The sequence below is a fragment of the Scyliorhinus canicula genome, chromosome 3 (genome assembly GCF_902713615.1).
Source record: "Scyliorhinus canicula chromosome 3, sScyCan1.1, whole genome shotgun sequence".
NCBI classification, from domain to species: domain Eukaryota; kingdom Metazoa; phylum Chordata; class Chondrichthyes; order Carcharhiniformes; family Scyliorhinidae; genus Scyliorhinus; species Scyliorhinus canicula.
Window position 1 is genome coordinate 203,622,395 of NC_052148.1, and position 19,592 is coordinate 203,641,986.

The following is a 19,592-nucleotide window of genomic DNA, read 5'->3' on the forward strand; positions in this document are numbered from 1 at the left end:
TATACTCCACTGACATCAATGGGCAGCGTCTAAAATGGATGCTACCTGCTTTTTGTTTGGTGATAAAAGTTAAAATTTCCCATGAGCTAAAATCTGTGTTGATCGCAAGTTATTGAAGGAACTGCACATCACCAGGTGAACAATTGCCATTTTAATATGGTACAATATATCAGTTATAAAACTGAACACCCAATAAGTTCCTTTTCATTCTCTGAACGGTGGCAAATAGAACAGTCAGACACTACATTCAGAATAAATATAAGATTTATTTAAATACACAAAGGACGATACTGATGATACAAATACAATCCAAAGATAAAATCAGTAACGAAGTTAAAGTATCTTGATTAGAACATTTCTTGTATAGTTCTTTGAATCGGCAAAACGTTTAGCAGAATGAGTCTTTTGAAACTTTCAAACTTGAAATCTGTATTTGTAAGAGGTGGTACTCTGCTCCCTGCACAGAGTTCCAAGTATCAATTCCAGAACAAAAAGATTGAAGAAGTGAACTGAGATATTCAACACTGAATCAAATGTTGAGTGGCTGTGACAATATCTTTATTCCAAGATGTGTCTTCGAAGATGTCCGTCGAGATAATTTTCTTGTTCCCCAGATATCTTGCTGCCCCACCCATTGGTAAAAATGAATTTGTCCACTCCCCTCATTGTCCAAACTGCATATGCTTGCTTACCTTTCAAAGAAATAATGACCAAGGTAAACACACTTGATCTAATTAATTTCTGAATTAAGTCAGGGTCACCAAAGAAAATCAGCCAACTCTATCACATTGTAGGTAAATCAGGACAATTTTGAGTACTGACTACCCCAAGTGACAGAAACAAAGGAAGTCTTCTTTCCATTCACGTCGAAAGCCAAGCTTCATTTCTTACCATGCCCATCAAGATACATTAAAAACAGAAATTCTCTTAAGTTTACTGCATGATGTAATCTTTAGACATAGTAGCTCAAAGTTATTGATTCATTTGTGTTTCACTCTCAGCTGCAATTATTATTTTGGACAGTATCCTGAGATATCATAATTCATGGCTTAACCCATACTTTGGAATGAAAAAGTATGCAAATATTGTTAAAAGTGCTCTAATAATAATCCTTTATTGTCACAAGTAGGCTTACATTAACACTGTAATGAAGTTACTGTGAAAAGCCCCTTGTCGCCACATTCCGGCGCCTGTCCGGGTACACAGAGAATTCAGAATTCACAGCCGGTACGGGAATTGAACCCGCGCTGCTGGTCTTGTTCTGCATTACAAACCAGCTGTCTCGCCCACTAACCAGCCCTGCTGGACACATCAAAATATTTCTAGATATAGGGTGTACTCTGAATTGTAAAAAAGCTTTCGGAATTAAAACATACCAGAAACTGAGATTTCGTTCTCAGAAACTGATTTTAGGTTCCAATCCAAATTAGCCAAAGTTATTACTTTTTTTAAAATTTAGAGTATTCAATGATTTTTTTCCCCAATTAAGGAGCAAGTTAGTGTGGCCAATCTACCTACCCTGCACATCTTTGGGTTGTGGGGGTGAGACCCACGCAGACACGGGGAGAATTTGCAAACTCCACAGAGACAGTGACCTGGGGCCGGGATCGAACCCGGGTCCTCGGAGCTGTGAGGCAGCCAAGCATGCTGCCCCGACAAAGTTATTACTTTTACCCTGCATTAATTAAGATGAGAAAAAAATATGTTTCAGGCGAACAAAATTCACAAGTACAAATAAGTTCAGAATTAAACAAAAAGGAATATCTGCACTGTAACAAAACAAATTATACTGCATTTATTACCAGTTGAACAGGTAAACGAACTAACTCTTGGGAGAATAAATGTAGATTAGAAAAAAATGCAATCCACTGCAAGTAAATACAGCATTGGTAAATGCCAGAAAGAAAAATCGACCCAGGGAAATGAATCAAATTGTGTAGATTCATAAACAGCTGATTACACCAGAAAGTGTGTTCACAGCGTTTCTCTAATTTAGGTTTTGAGATTACAAGAATGATGAACTTCAATTTTTTTTTGAACAGGCTATTATGTATCTACATCTCATCATCAAATTTTCTTTAAAGTGATATTCACAATTTCCAATTCAACATTTTAAGCTACAATCAATATGCATCACAGGAATATAGCATGGTAAATACTTCCTTGTTGTTGGGGGATTCATTCTTCTTTTGTGAAGCAACCTGGGGCTTCTTTTACAAAATCAGGCTTTACTTCATTAAAAAAAAATATTGCACATTAGTTCAGTGACAGCATAATTCCCATAACAATAAGTAATTAATGTACCTATTAAACATGTTGCAGCTATCTAATGCTAGCTAACAAATTCAGAGTAAACTTCTTTTGTACAATAAAGGACGGAATATATAGTATTTAAACTGGTTCTTTTCATTTATAATATACATCCCCAAAAAAGTACTAGGGTCTCATTCTAGACCTAATACATAGTTAATACCCTGTACAAGACCTATAATTACAGGCTGCCATGCAACTAGATAGCGCAGCCAATCTAATAGTTGGCCATATAAAACATGTGTGCGTTCCCAACTGTGAGGAAGTTAAAGAAAATATTCCGGACACACTCAACAAGAAAATAACATTCATTAATATTTTACCATTTATAAATTACTTTAGAATCTTCAACATTTCGTGCACATCGTTTAGAAATGCTAAAGTTTAAAATCATTCAAAGGAAAATGAGCAATTACCTCTCTTATACCTACCAGTCTTGTTTTTAGAGAACATAGAACAGTACAGCACAGAACAGGCCCTTCGGCCCTCGATGTTGTGCCGAGCAATGATCACCCTACTTAAACCCACGTAACCCGTATACCCGTAACCCAACAATCCCCCCATTAACCTTACACTACGGGCAATTTAGCATGGCCAATCCACCTAACCCGCACATCTTTGGACTGTGGGAGGAAACCGGAGCACCCGGAGGAAACCCACGCACACACGGGGAGGACGTGCAGACTCCACACAGACAGTGACCCAGCCGGGAATCGAACCTGGGACCCTGGAGCTGTGAAGCATTGATGCTAACCACCATGCTACCGTGAGGCCCATTATTGCTATAATTTATATACCACCTGATTTCAAATTTTAAATGCATACAATGTTGACAAATCAAAAATATTACCTCATAGTTACAACTCTTGGGTGGTTACCCAGTCCTGTAATTAAGATTTTTATAACGGTATAATGTTTAAATGGGTATAGGTGTTCTTGTTAGTACAGTGATGTCAAAACAATCAGCATTCTATTGCGGATGATTTAATTAAAACTGGTGCAACTCGAGTTAATATTAATAATACTCAAATGTTTGTGCATTGCCCTGCAGAAATGCATAAGAATGTACTTCCAGGAGTGGTGTAAATGCTTTAAAAATGAGTCACGGATGGTTATCATAGAATCCTAGAATCCCTAGAGTACAGAAGGAGGACATTTGGCCCATTGTGTGTCCACCAACCCTCTCTGAAAGGGTCCTTTCCCCACCTAATCTTTGGACACTAAGGGGCAATTTAGCATAACCAATCCACCTAACTGCGCATCTTAATAATAATCTTTATTAGTGTCACAAGTAGGCTTGTATTAACATTGCAATTAAGTTACTATGAAAATCCCTTGGACTGTGGGAGGAAACCAGAGCCCCCAGAGGAAATCCACGGAGACACAGGAGAACGTAAAAACTCCATAGTTACCCAAGGTCAGAATTGAACCCGGTCTCTAGCGCTGTGAGGCAGCAGTGCTAACTGCTGGGCCGCCGTGTTTCCGCACGGTTCACCAGGATGTTGTCAGGGATGAGGGTTTTCAGGGATGAGGGTTCCACCTTGGAACCGGGAAGGTGAAAAGATAATCTCTTGCAATTTTCAAAGCAAAAGGTTTTGAGGACAGAGAGAAAACTTATTCCCTCTGGCGATAACTAGAAATAATAGTTTAAAAATCAACCAATTATCTACAGAGAAGATGAGGCAGTTGTCAGGACCTAGAATGCTCTATCTGAAAAAGGTACTAAAAACCAATTCCATAAAAATTACAAGGAGCTTTGGGAGGCCACACACAACTTCACAGAGAAGCTAACATCAAGTAAACAATAGAAAGCAGAACAGTAAATTTAGAGTTGAAAGGAGGAAGACAAGCATATGGGGTCCCAATTTCCATCTATTCAAACTCAATAGCTGGGAAATATTGCTCTGAAAGAGCAGAACATCACAGTGGTTAGTCAATAAACGGAAGGTGGATTAAAGCCATAAAAGCAAGCAACTAATTTTAAATTTTGTACCTTAATGGACTTGCAAGTAATTTCACCACTACAATACTTTCAATGCATTTTTTTTTCTTACATAGAGGAAAGAATGGAACCAAATAAACATGCATGCAAACATGCAGGAGACACTAATGGGAGACTAAATGAAGCTTGAAGGAATCAATAAGGATGCAACATATGATTATATAGATAGAGAGGGACATGTTAGCCAGAGATGAAATGAAATGAAAATGAAACGAAAATGAAAATGAAATAATACCCAAGTGACTTTAATAAAAAGTCAAGTCTTATGAATTTGGGCAGCACGGTGGCGCAGTGGGTTAGCCCTGTTGCCTCACGGCGCCGAGGTCCCAGGTTCGATCCCGGCTCTGGGTCACTGTCTGTGTGGAGTTTGCACATTCTCCCCGTGTTTGCGTGGGTTTCGCCCCCACAACCCAAAAGATGTGCAGAGTAGGTGGATTGGCCACGCTAAATTGCCCCTTAATAGGAAAAAATTAATTGGGTACTCTAAATTTATAACAAAAACAAAAAAACAAAACAAAAAAAAAAAAAGTCTTATGAATTTGATTTATTTTTTGAAGTTGTGGTAGTTACCAAGATGGTAGATGAGGGAAGTTCAGTTGACATTGTCCACTGGGAGTGAGCAGAACAAGAAATGCTGGATGCTTTATTTTATGCTCCTACATCTAGAGACAGAGAGCTAACCAGCCATATACTAAGAATGATATCTAGGATCTTCCTGCTGAATATTTGAATTTAATCTTGTTTGGACATGTTGAACTGATATGCAAGTATATTGTAGTTCATAAAATTGAAGCTGGTTATTTTTAATCTTTATATTAAAAATGTTTTTTGACTCAAATACCATTCTAATACAAACAAACCATATCTTTGTGAACTAGTTATGTGATCAGGATTTAACTCACTTAACATACTTTTCAGTTAATTTTTTTTCCAAAGAAAAGTACTTAAGGTGGAATTTTACAGAGCCACCAGCATCTGAAAGATAAACTATAGATCGATCTTTTACATGCTAATGAAGATTTTGCATCCAATGCAGTGGTCCATGACTCGCTGCAGCAGGTTAGAGCACTGTGCTCTGATATGAAGCCGGTTATAAAACTGAGTGTAAAACATAATCTGTAATCATATAATTGTCAAGACAAGTGATTAAAAAGTTGAAAAGTAGTTTGTTTGGTAATTAACTTGCCTCGTAAGTAATGACATCTGATGTGGACACTGTGAGCAGATTACAGACATAAAATCTGCTAGTAGAACAAAGCATCTCAGCAGAGAACAAACAGATTCACATGTTATTCATAAAGAGATGGTTTATTAAGTGGGCGATAATGTTCCCAAATATTGGTATATGAACAGGCTGTGGGATTTTTTTTGTGGGAGTGGGGAAGAGCAGGAAAAGGAGACAGCAAACATACATACTTAAGGCATCCTCCATACTCACCTTTAAAAGGCAATCTGTCCAAAGCTTCCAGTTATGCTGTAAATGGTCTTGTGGAAGCTAATATCAATCAGAAATGTCAACATCAGAACTACCGGTTGTGACCATGGAGTGAGTGGTCACACATGGGGCAGTTCATGCCGAAAGGCACAGAAAATCACTCTTTTTACCTGATACTGGCTGGAATTTTGATGAAAAGGTGTAGGTGAATGTTGGAGTAAGTTTCCCCCGGGTGTGGTATGTCTGTTGGCTATCAGACCTGGCAGAAAACAGAGAGAGTTGACTGAAATGTTTGAGGGAGCTTTTGCTGCAGCAGCCACTGTAAGCATGCAGGCGGGGGAAGGGCTGATGCAAGCTGGAAGGCCCCTGATGGAGGAGCTGATGGCGTTTATTAAAGACGAATTCTGCCGGCAGAGGAAGGAAATGCGTTAGCATTGCTCAAAGACCATCGAAGGAGCTGTGGTACCCCTGAAGAGTTCCCTGGAACAGGTGGAGAGGTGATTGGAGGTGCAGGGGTCACAGATACGGGAGATCGAAGGAGTGATCTTGGACCATATCGTGTGGTGGCTCTGGAGGCACAGGTGGGGTTCCTAGGGGACCTGTGTAAAACGTTGAGGGCAAAGGTGGATGAGCTGGGGAATACCATGATTGAATGGTGGAGTGGACTCGATGGGCCGAATGGCCTTACTTCCGCTCCTATGTCTTATGGTCTAATACCTTGAGAAGGCAGAACCTGTGAATAGTGGGCCTGCCTGAAGGAGTGGAAAGTGAGTGCCACGAGGTACGCCTTGAAGATGCTGGCGGGGCTGGTGGCAGAAGGGGTGCGAGATAAGGCGCCTGAAATGGACCGAGCGCATAGGTCCCTGAGGCAGAAGCCTAGAGCTGGGGAGCCGCCACGGGTGGTGATCGTGAGACTCCACAAATTTGTGGAGAAAGAGAAGATTCGGCAATCGGCCAGGGAGAAGCGTACCTGCGACTGGCAGGGGAATAGCGTCCGAATTTATCAGGACAATGGAGCCAGGTTGGCAAAGCGGCGGGCAGGCTTCAACAAGGCCAAGGCGGTGCTGTACCAGCGGCAGATCAGGTTTGGGGTACTCTACGCGGCAAAATTATGGGTTACGTTCGGAGGCCGGGAGTATTATTTAGAGACCCCAGAAGCGGCCGGAGACTTCATTAAATGAAATGAAAATCGCTTATTGTCACAAGTAGGCTTCAAATGAAGTTACTGTGAAAAGCTCCTAGTCGCCACATTCCGGCGCCTGTTCGTGGATACTGGTACGGGAATTGAACCGTGCTGCTGGCCTGCCTTGGTCTGATTTCAAAGCCAGCGATTTAGCGCTGTGCTAAACCAGCGGAGCATAAATTGGGGGAGAACTGAGCGGACAATGCTTAGGAACTGGGTGCTGGCACTTTGTAATAGTTGGGAGCATGTTTGAAATGGGGTAGGGATTGGGGGATTTTCGTCTTTTTTTGGGGGGGGGGGGGGTTTGCTGTTGAGATTGGAAGGGGTTGTAGGGGTGAAGAGTTTATGTGGGGATGAATGTTCCCACCCCCCCTCCTGTTTTATGGAACTGTTTGTGTTTAACATTTGTTTGTTTGCTTTTGGAGATGGCTGCCTGGTGTTCAGGAGAAGTCCTTGTTTGGTGGGGGGAGGATAAGGTCACCAGGGAGCCTTCTTTCTTGAGCGGAAGATTGGGGGGAGGGGGGGGAAGAAGAGGGGAGGTCATTGATAGGTGCCTTTGGGCAGGGGCAGCCACGCTAGCAGGTTATGCTAGTGAACGGAAGTGAGGTGGTGGGGGAGAAAGCTGACTGGGGTGGCCAGGAGCAGCGGGGAAAGGGGCAGAAGATAGTTGTGACGTGGCAGGGGGTGAGAGATGAAATGGTCAGGGGCGGAGAAAGGGGCCATCTGGTGTGGGCTAGGTGCAGAGTGGAATTAAATAGACGGGAGTTAAGTAGGGAAGATTTCAGATGGTAGAGGGGATTGAAGGCGTAAGCCTCTGGTAAGCTGGTAACGTGGAACATCTGGAGACTGAATGGGCCGGTTTAAAAGGTTACGGGCGTTCATGCACCTCAGGATCTTGAAAGTGGGGGGTGGTCTTTCTGCAGGAGACGCACCTCTCTGTGAAAGACCATGTTAGGTTAAGGAAAGGGTGGGTTGGGCTTGTTTTTCACTTGATTTGAAATGCGATTTGATAAGCAAAAAAAAAAGGGATTTGAGGGTGCAAAGGAGGCGAGGAACCGCTGGGAGATATGTGATTGTGAGTGGGGTATTGGAAGGTGTTGGTAAATGTGTATGCCCCAAATTGGGATGATGTGGGTTTTATAAGAGGGTTGCTGGCAGCGATCCTGGATTTGATCACGGGAGGAAATGTTAACTGTGTCCTGGAGCAGAGGGTGGATAGGTCAAACCCCAGGTCAATGGGTCGGGTAAGAATGGCGAGGGAGCTGGGAAGGTTTATGGAGAGGATGGGTATGTGGATCCATGGCGCTTTCAGAACACAGGGGGAAGGGAGTATTCCTTCTTTTCAAACGTCCATAAGGTGTATTCGAGGATTGATTATTTTGTCGTGAGTCGGGAGATTTTGGTTGGTGTGGAGGGGTAAGAGTATGCGGGGATAGTTATCTCGGACCATGCGTCCCACTGGCTGGAGATTTGGTTTAGAACGGGACGAGAGCAGAGGCCGGGGTGGAGGTTTGACTCGGGGTTGTTGGCGGATGGAGGTTTCTGTGATAAGGTTCGGGCGTTGATTAAGGAGTATGTGGAGCTGAATCAGAATGGGGAGGTGTTGGCGAACAGTTTTTTGGGAAGCACTGAAGGCAGTGGTCCGGGGTGGGGGGGGGGGGGGGGGAGAGAATTATTTTGTTTAAGGCTCGTGCGGATAGGGAAAGGAGGGAGGAACATGACTGTCCCTGAGGGAGATAGTGGAGGTGGACAACGAGCATTCGAGGGTGCCCACCGTGGAGTGATTGGCAAGGAGGAAAACGTTGCAGGGGCAGTTGGACAGGCAGACAACAGGCAGGGCAGTAAGGCAACCTCGTAGGGCATGAAGGGTGCAATATGAGTTTGGGGAGAAGGCAAGCCACATGTTGGCGCACCAGCTGCGGAAGCAGGCTGCGTCCAGGGAAATATTGAAGAGATTGACTGGGGCTGGGGATGTGGTGTCGGAGTCAGGGTAGAGGCGTTTAGGGAGTAATACCAGGGACTTTATGAGGCAGACCTGGGGGAGAGGAGGGGGACATGGGGCGGTTTCTGGACAAGCATGAATTTCCCCAGTTGGAGGAAGCAAAGAGGAAGGCGATGGAGGAACCCCTGGGGCTGAGGGAGATGCTGGGTAGTATCAGGGGTTTGAACATGGGGAAGGCCCCTGGGCCGAACGGGTACCTGGTGGAATTAAGGAATTTGCGGCGGACCTGGCACATCTGTTGGGGGCGTTTAATGAAGCACTGGAGAAAGCAGAGTTGCCGGAGACGATGACGTATGGAGTAATCACACTAATCACCAAAAAAGGGAAGGACCCGGTGGAATGTGGGTCGTATCGACCCATATCACAATTGAGCACGGATGTGAAAGTATTGGCTAAGTTGTTGGCGGGGAGGTTGGTGGACTGTGTCCCGGGGGTGGTTGCAGAAGATCAAACACGCTTCATGAAAGGCAGGCAGCTCGCGAGTAATAGAAGACGGCTGTTGAATGTGGTGATGAATCTGTCGGGAGCTCTGGTACCGGAGGTGGTGGTGTCCATGGACGCGGAGAAGGCATTTGATCGGGTCGAGTGGCGGTACGTGTTCGAGGTTTGGGGAAGGTTTAGGTTTGGGCTGAGATTTGTGGTATGGGTGCGGCACCAAGGGCAAGGGTGAGGACGAATGATATGAGCTCACGAAGCTTTGACTTAGGTAGGGGTACGAGACAGGGATGCCCACTGTCGCCGTTGCTGTTTGCGCTGGCCACAGAGCCGATGGCGATGGCTCTTAGGGGGTCGGCAGAGTGACGGGGGATTATGAGGGAACAGAGTGAACACCGGGTGTCGCTCTATGCCGATGACCTTTTGCTGTATTTTCGGATCTTTTGGAAAGTACGGAAAGGATTATGGGCCTGCTGGGAGGTTTGGAGAGTTCTCGGGTGCAAACTGAATGTAGGAAAAAGCGAGGTATTCCTGGTGAATGAGCTGGGACAGCAGACTAATTTAGGGGGGAAATGTCATTTACAGTAGTGAGGGACAGGTTATGTATTTGGGTATTCAGGTAGCGAGGGAATGGACGGGGCTCCATAAGTGGAACTTAACAAAGCTGGTGGAGGAGGCCAGCGAGATTCTTAGGAGGTGGGATACACCACTTAATGTTGGCGGGGAGGGTCCAAGTTGTGAAAATGAATATTCTGCCGAGGTTCTTGTTTATCTTTCAGGCTCTCCTGATCTTTATACCAAAGGCCTTTTTTCAGAAAGTGGACACGATAATCTCGGACTTTGTATGGGCGGGGAAGGTGCCGAGGGTGGGGAGGACCCTGCTACAGAGGCAAAGCCAGCAGGGGGAGTTGGCATTGCCGAAGTTCCTTCATTATTATTGGGCGGCAAATTTGGACAAGGTGCAGCCGTGGTGGGAAGAAGGGGTACAGTGGGTTAGGATGGAGGACTCTTGTAAGCGGTCTAGTTTGAGGGCTATGGTGACGGCAGCGTTGCTAATGGCTCCGAGTAGGTATTCAAGGAGACTGGTGGTGCAGTCCACGGTGAAGATATGGAATCAGCTGAGGAGGCATTTTAGGGTAGAAGGGATGTCGGTGCTAACGCCACTGTGCGAGAATCATGGGTTTGAGCGCGGGGGGAGGGGGGGGGGGATAGATGTACAGGAGGTGGAGGGTAGTGGGGCTGGTCAAGGTCAGGGATCTGTATTTGGAGGAAGGGTTCGCCAGTCTGGAGGGGCTAAGGGAGACGGTAGAGCTTCCCAGGGGGAGCAAGTTCAGGTATCTGCAGGTTAGGGACTTTGCACAAAAGGTCTGGAGGGGGTTCTCTAAGTTGCCAGGCTACACCCTGCTGGAGCGACTGCTGCTTCCAGATTTGGAAGGGGAGGTAAGAATTGGGGATATATACAAGTGGCAGGAGGAGCAGGGAAGTGAGCGGGTGTGAAGATCAAGGAGAAATGGGAAGCGGAGTTGGGAGGGGAGATCAACTGGTGAGTATAGAGTGAGGCACTGCGAAGGGTAAAGGAGTCCTCCTCTTGTACAAGGATGAGCCTGATACAGTTTAAGGTGGTGCACAGGGTGCATATGCCTCGGGCGAGAATAAATGGGTTCTTTCAGGGGGTAGCAGATGAGTGTGAGAGGTGTGGGCGGGGGCCAGCGAATCATGTGCACATGTTTTGGGGTTGCAAAAAATTGGGAAGATTCTGGGGGTAGTGATCACGGTCTTAGCCAGGGTAGTAGAGGAGGAGGTGCACACGGACCCTTTGGTGACAATATTTGAGGTTTTAGAGAAGCCGGAGCTCATGGAGAGGAGGAAGGCCGATGTCGTGCCCTTCGCCTGTCTGATTGCACATTTTGGCGAATTTTGATGGAGTGGCGGTCAGCATCGTCACCGGGGGTAGCAGCATGGTTGGGTGACCTGACGACTTCCTGTGGTTAGAGAAGATAACGTATGAGTTAAGGGGCTCAGCAGGGGGGTTTGAGAAAAGGTGGGGGGGTGTTTATGACGGTGTTCGAGGAGCTATTCGTCGCAGGGGAGTGGGGGGAGGGGAGGGTGAAAAAGGGGAAAAATCTGTACAGACTGTATAGTTGATTGTTGGGAAGTATGTTTCCCGGGGTGTTGATTTGCTGTAACCTGTTTTGATAAATGTTTGTAATAAAATATTTTTAAAAAAATGTTAATATCGTTTATGTTTGTAATACATTAGCACTGTATTTTGTGGCATGACACATACTGAATTTGTAAACTCTTTTTGCGTCGGCTAAATCCAAACCACTAGTCAAAATGACAAATAAATTGCAATATTTACAAGTTATAAAGTGTTTTCGGGGAGCTCTTATACAACTTGTTTGATCTGAAACTTTTTAAAGTAAATTTTAAAGGATACGGATTACTCAGCATTCTTTTAAGATCCACCTTCTCATTACAGTATGGGCATGTTTGCTTTTTACCTACAATGCACCAACCACGAATACAAAATTCATGAAATCTGAATGTGTTAAGTTAAGGATATTCTATTATTTGGAAATAACAAAGTAAAAAATGCAGTTAACAATCCCAGTTTGTGCTGATCGACTATTTAATTACCAGCATAGATGAACACTGCAAAACATATTTCTAATGTGGAAAGCAGAAGATGCTAATGATGCAAATGGTCCATCTGCACATTTAGGCCACGAATTAGTTTCCATACTAGGCGCGGGTGCAAATCTCATGATGGTCGCTAAATTTAGCAAGAGGCCAGAAACAGGATTTCTGCCAGCAGGATTTTAGTTTGGTATCTTCTCCACTCCCCTGTCAAATGACGCAATCAGGTTCACGTCCAAGAAGGGCGTAATCCTATTAGCATACATTATAATCTCATTAGCAGGCTTGACACCCCTAATTCTGCCCTCAATGTATCCTCCCATCCATCTGCCGTGACGTCACACTGGAACGAATCACGCCCTGATGCCTTGGGATGGGGAAGAAGTGTCCCGACACCTTGCGGGGTGGGGGGAGTGGGGAAAGCCCCCCGATACCTGGAAGGGGGGACAGCTCCCCAATGCCTTGGGGTGAGGAGCGAGCCCTGGTACCTGGGATTGCCGTGATGCTTTGGTTGGGGGGGGGGGGAAGAGTTCATTTCTTGCACAGGTTGGGGTGCCCTTTAAAGATGGCACCCCAATTTCAATGGGGCTGGCCTTGCCAGCTCCATCAGGCACCACCAAGCAGAGCGCCAGAAAACAAGGCTGTGCAGCTGAAGATACACATACCGGTTTTCAGTCTGAAACTGACACGACAAATTTCAAACAACAAATTTCAATCCAGACACTCATTATATAGCATTCTAACATTCTTTTATCAAAGCTAAGTAGATGGAAACATTTTGAATGTGTAGCTGCTGCACAAAAACAGTTAACTGCTGACCTATCACGTTGCTTTAAACACAGCAGAGTAAGCGTTTTCTGAAATGTTAACAGTGGGAGGCAATTTGTGGGTAAGAATTTTTTTTAAAAACACAGTAATGAATCATCATTTGGAAATGTACAATACTCGGGCCTCCAAATGTGCGAAGCAAATTACCCAATCGATCTTTGCAAAGCAAGCAATATTTCAACACCTAGATACCAGAATATAATTAAATGACACAATAGCACAGTTGGCTGGGAGCTTGATTGCTGCTCCTCTAAATTTGAGGCTCAGGATTTACTGACAATCACTGCCAGATTTGATCATTTTTTCAAGTTCTCAGCTACATTCTAGAAAATGACTTTTCTTTGGGGTAATAACTTAGCATGCTGCCTGAAGTCATAAAAATAAAGGATAGAACAGATGGTGAACTGAAAATGGCATTGGTGAACCACTGTGATATCTACTCTGGTTCTTGCAAAAAAACTTTTAAATTTACCCTGCATGTTTTTTTAATCCAGATACATGCTTTGCAACGTAACGTGTATTTTATGGTTTCTCTACTGTAAAGTGATTGAATAGGCTCAGTCCACAAAACTAACTTTCATATCCATGGCAAATTAACATATTAACGGTAAACTAACATATTAACAGACATAGTTGCCCCAATAATAATTTATTCACCAAGAACTAAATACTGACACTAATTACTCGTTCAGTTCAGACATCAAAATTGTTGTAATTAATTTGGAGGAAGAGACTGGTTTTCAAGTGTGCCTTCATAAGCAGCATACATAAATTTATATATACAAATTTGACTGCAGCATTACATGACTACTTTTGCATCAATGTAAACAGTTTCCGAAACGTATCCCTGTAAACAGCATTGGCTTAGCTGCATGGAGAGTCATGAATAAGATTGGAAAAGCGTTAGTGACAGGCTTTCCAATAATTAGGGGATTAGACTTGCATTTCTGCAGCTGCAGACATGAATCAAGGTTGCCTCCCTAGTACCAGGGTCAAGGATTTCACTGAGCGGCTGCAGAGCATTCGTGACCCATGGTAGTACCAAGTACCAATGGCAAAAGCAGAAAGAGGGATTTCAGCTGCAGGCAAAGTTTAGCGAATTAGGAAGGAAAACAGCAAGCAAGACCTCATAGATCTAGTTCAATCTCAGAATTAACTGATTAATCTTGGTGCCACAAGCTGGTGAGTATACAAATATTTGCAGATACAACAGAGTGGATAACAGGGAACAACAGATGTAGTACATTTGGGTTTCCAAATGGCATTCCAAAAGGTGCCACCCAAAAGTTTGCTACGCAAGAGATCATATTATGTTGGGGTAATATATTAGCATGGACAGAGAACTGGCTAACTAACAGGAAACAATAGTAGGGATAAATGGATCTTTTACATTGCAAATTGCAACTAGCGAAGTGGACGCAGGGATCAATTCTGGGGCCTCAACTATTTACCATCTATATCAATGACCTGAATGAATGGACCAACCGTATCATTGTTAAATTTACGAAAGATACAAAGATACATAGAGGAAAGCAGATTGTGAGGACGATATAAAGATTTTGCAAAGTGACGTGGATAGGCTAAGTGACTGGCAAAAAAATTGGTAGCTGGAATACAATGTTGGCAACTTCGGTAGGAAGAATAGAAAAGCAGAATAATATTTGAATGTAGAGACAATGCAGAATTCGGCAGTACAGAAGGGGGTGTCCTCATACATGAATTATAGAGTTAGCATGCAGCTGCAGCAAGTAATTAGGAAAGCAAATTAATGTTGCCCTGTATTGCAATGATAATGGAGAATAAAAGAATGGAAGCCTAGCTGCAACTATATAGGGCATTAATGAGACTGCACCTGAAGTAGCATGTACAGTGTTGGTCTCCTTATTTAAAAGGGGATATGCTTGCATCAGCAGTTCAGAGAAGGTTCATTCGACTGATTCCTAGGATGAAGCAATTGCCTTAAGGGTTGAGCAGGATGGGCCAAAGACACAGGAGGTGAGAAGTGATCTTACAGATGCATCTAAAATTCTGAGGGGGCTGGCAGGTTAAGGAGGGAATCTAGAACTGGGGCAGAGCTCAAAAGTAAGGGGTCTCCCATTTAAGGAGATGAGGAAGAGTTTCATCTCAGACGGTTCTTAGTCTTTAGAATTCAAGTCCACAGAGAGCAGTGCAGCCTGTATCATGGAATAGATTCAAGCATGATGTAAACAGATCTTTGATCGACAAGGGAGCTGAGGGTTATGGAAGACAGGCAGGAAAGTGGAAGTAAAGCCACAATCTGACCATGATCTTGTTGAGTGGCAGAGCAGACCTGATGGGCCAAATGGCCTCCACCTGCACCTATTATGATTTTTTAAAAATATATTTTTATTGGCATTTTCCACATTTTTAAACAGGTATATGCATTTTTTTAAACATTAATTTACTATCTTGTACAGAAAGGTTTATCCTGTCCCTCCTTTAATTAACTTTATATACATTTCGCCGACCTCTGGCTCGGCCTATGGTCCCTTCGATTTCCCCTCCCCCCACCCCTGCCTTGTGTCCTCCCCCCTCCATTTTCTTCCCCCCCCCCCCCCCATATCGACTTTGGTTCTGTTTGCTTTGTCATTGGGGAGAGGGGGTTGCCCCCTCCCCATCTTCTCCGTTTTTGTGACTTTCCAGCCTTTCCTCTTTCTCCTCTCCCCCCCTCCCCCCCCGGTTGTTTCTTATGATATTATGATAAATCAAAGAACAGTGCAGATGAATGCATGGTTGAAGTGATGATGCAGAAAGGAGAACTGATTCCTGGGACATGGGGGAACCAGCTCTGGAAAAAATGTTCAGGATGGACAGGTTGCACCTGAACAGAGCTGGAATTAATTTCCTTGCGGGTTGCGCTTTGGGGAGAGTTTAAACTAACTTGCTGCACGTGTGGGAGCCGGGAAGTAAAATTATAGAGGAAAACCAAGCTGCACAGAGAATTAGGAGACAGTAGCACTAGAGACCGCAAGGTATTAAGAGGAGGTCAGAGTAAGAAGTTATATAATGCATACATTGGGGTTACTGTGCATGCACGCGAGTGTGCGGAGTGTGGAAAATATGGGTTGTGAACTTCAGGTAGACATAGCCACATAGTACATTGTAACAATAATGGAGACCTGGTTCAAAATCGTTCAGGACTGTGTACTAAATATTCCATTATACAAAATGTTATTGAAAGATATGAAAGCAAAGAAAGTAGCAGTCTTGCTGAAGGATAACATTACAGAACTAGAGATCAAAAGAATCACAGAGGGGTCAAGGGTGGTGCTATGAAACAATAAAAGTACCATTACATTGCGAGGCCACTACTTAGTGGGAAACATATAGTGGAACAAATCTGCAAGGAAATAGAGAGGTGCAATCAAAGACTAGTTCTCAAGGGGGATTTTAATTATTCAAATATAGACTTCAGATAATAATACTGTAAAGGGCTGAGAGGAGCAAATGCTTCCATTGTGTGTTCAGTAGAATTTTCTACATTAGTATGTTTTTAGTCCAAAGGTGAAGGAGGCATTGTTGCATCTGGTTCTTGGGAATGAGTCCAGTTTTGGTCTCCTTATTTGAGGAAGGATGTGGAGGCATTTCAGACGAGGTTTTTCAGATTAATTCCGGGCATGAAAGGGTTGACATACGAGGAGAAATTGAACAGTTTGGGCTAAGACTCACTGGAGTTTAGAAAAATGAGAGGAGATCTGATTGATCTATATAAGATACGAAGAGGGATTGATAAATAAACGTAGAACTAATGTTCCTCCTTGTGGGACAATCTAGAACGAGAGGTCACACATATAGGCTGCGAGGCAGTAGATTTAAAACTGAAATGAGGAACTAAGTCTCCGAGGGTGGCGAGTTTGTGGAACTCGCTGCCCCAAAGTGCGGTGAAGTCTGAATCATTAAATAGTTTCAAGAAGAATATAGATATATTTCTGATTTAAAAAAACAGGTTAAAGGGATAGGAAGAGATCAGCCATGATCTGATTGAATGGCGGAGCAGGCTGAAAGGGCTAAATTGCCTATTTCTGCTCCCAGTTCCTGTGTTTACTTACCTGCGACAGAGCTGCCCTCAACAATAGGATCTGGAAGCAAGCTGCATTATATAAATCTTGCCCAACCCGAGTCAGAAGGTCGGGCGAGCTAGGATCGCCAGATTGCTAAGCAAGTTTGTTTGAGTGGAATGGCAATCCGACTCAACTGCCACTCCATCAGACGTTACGGCCCTCTGTCTCTCCACAGATGATGCCTAACCTGCTTAGTTTTTCCAAGTGTTAGTTTCCCCCCAGAATTTGGATTTTTTTTATTTCTGATTTCCAGCATTCACAGTATTTTGCTTTTGTACCTTTAAAGGCAGACTGGATAATATGCAGGAAAATTAAGATTAGCATTTGACAAACTCAATAAACAAGATACTAAATATATGAATATGACAAGCAGAATAGAATAGAGAGAGAAATAGAAGTGAAGGTATCCCAAGGGGGAAATTACATCGAACTGCAAAAGTGAGTGATTAGAAAATAGGAAACTGGAAATTAATCTGTTTGCAGGGATTAAATGCAACTGGAAAAGATTCTTAAGAAACCACAAGAGGACAGTTATTGAAAAGGTGAGAACCTTGAAGGATGTCAATGGGGATGAACTAAAATTTGACACAGATGGTTAGTATTGCCTTGAATCACCCATCACAGAAGACAGAATAACCTGTCCAGTATGAACAGTAATAATTAGAATTACAGACTTCGACTTCAATAGGCTGAAGGTTTCAGCCAGACTTAAACGGCAGAAAACAAATAAATTCACTTGGACAGATAGTGGGCTGGATTTTCCGCCGGCAGGATGTTCCATTCTGCCGGCAGCCCGGGGGTTTCCCGACGGCGTGGGGCTGCCCCACAATGGGAAACTCCATTGACCGGCTGGCGTAACGGAGCATCCCGCTGGCGGGGTGAAACTGAAGTGTGGCGCGGTGATTCCAGCCCAGTATCTATTCCAGGATACTAAGGGATGTGACTTGCACAATGTTCACTAAATATTGGGAAATCAGTTCACAAAGCATTCATTTTCAAAAAGGAGACAAGTTTAACCCAGGTATTTTCTGATTGGTCGCTGCTTAGAAAGTAATGGGATCGATCATGAAATAATTCAAGAGAAACCCAAGAATAATCTAGTAAATAGCAGGAAATTGGCTTTAGAAGGAAATAACACAGAAATTGATGGAAAAAAAAATTCATAAAAAATGCAACATTTGTGGCTAAGAGAAACCACAAGCTCAGCATCTCCACAAATTGTTGGATAATTAACCTTGAAAATTATGAAAAAAAGTCATTCTTTCCACCCCATGAAAACAAACTGCATGTCATGAAATTGCTGGATTTATGCTATTAACATTAATTAATCTTGCTGTAGCCATTTAGGTCTGGTAATTCACGTCCTATGTTAATGATATGATTGATAGTTTTGACGGGCCACGCAACTCAACCTGGAGGCTCAGAAAAGGAGCAATAAAACTCTGGAGTCTCCCACCTGGTGGTAGAAATTGCTCAGAGGGATCTTTTTTTCAAATTTTGATGAATCCTGAAAGTTCTTTTGATTCCTGCTAGTTGTAACATGCAACGACCAGGATGGTAGAAGGCCAACCAAATTAATCTTTTTGGCTAGCAATTCCTCTGATTCCCATCATGATCATTCATGGTGGCACAATACTTCTTAATTCAAGAATGTTTGTACATTTTGCATATCTATCCAGCCATTAGCTGATAGCTTCTCCAGCAAAATGACAATTTCCAAACATAATGTACTCTTATGGTTGATTTTAAAAAACTTTTCTTTGGTCTCCTTTTCTTTCCCTCTCCCAACCCCGACAGTACCGGGTGAAGGGAGAACCCTACCTCCTCCCGACAACATTAGGTGAAGGGGGAACCCTACCTCCCTCCCCCCCCCCCTCCCCTCCCCTGATAACACGAGATAAGGGGGTAACTCCACTTCCCCAACACCAGCTGAAGGGGGAGGGAACCCCCCCCTCACACCAGCACTGAGTGTGGGGGGAACCGCCCTCCACCACAAGCCACAGGCATGGGGGAACGCCACCTCCCAACAGCTCCACTCCCACCTTCGGGCAGCATGGTAGCACAAGTGATTAGCACTGTGGTTTCACAGCACCAGGGTCCCAGGTTCGATTCCCTGCTGGGTCACTGTCTGTGTGGAGTCTGCACGTTCTCCCCGTGTGCGCGTGGGTTTCCTCCGGGTGCTCCGATATCCTCCCACAGTCCAAAGACGCGCAGGTTAGGTGGATTGGCGATGATAAATTGCCCTTAGTGACCAAAAAAGGTTAGGAAGGGTTATTGGGTTACAGGTATTGGGTGGGAGTGAGGGCTTAAATAGGTCGGTGCAGACTCGATGGGCCGAATGGCCTCCTTCTGCACTGTATGTTCGATGTCTATGTCAGTCGCAGGCAAGGCAGGCCCTGCTCACCAGCCACAGGCAAGGGGGACCCCACCTCCTCCCAGCAGCGGGCAAGGGAGACCGCTCCACAGCAGCGGGCAAGGGGGACGACCCCCTCAGCACCGGTCATGGGGGGAACCCAGATATAAAATCAAGGCATTGCTTAACCAGATGTCAATATAGGACAGTGAGCGTGATGGGATTTGATGAAAATAGGCACACAGGCAGCAGAATTTACACATGATGGAATGTGGCGGGCACAAGGAGCGGACAGGAATAGTCAAAACTCAAGGTCAAAAGA

At 44.1% G+C, this 19,592-nt stretch overlaps 1 protein-coding gene across 1 annotated transcript in view; it reads right to left on the reverse strand.

Annotated features, from left to right (window-relative positions):
- Nucleotides 1–246: 246 nt before the first annotated feature.
- Nucleotides 247–19,592, reverse strand: part of rnf175 (ring finger protein 175) — a 73,647-nt gene continuing 54,301 nt past the window's right edge. The window contains exons 8-9 of the mRNA XM_038792033.1: nucleotides 11,808–11,909; nucleotides 247–2,565 (exon numbers count right to left, since the gene is read on the reverse strand). Of these exons, the coding sequence (XP_038647961.1) occupies nucleotides 2,445–2,565; nucleotides 11,808–11,909 (223 nt within the window). The 3' untranslated portion in view covers nucleotides 247–2,444. The remainder of the gene's footprint in view (nucleotides 2,566–11,807; nucleotides 11,910–19,592) is intronic.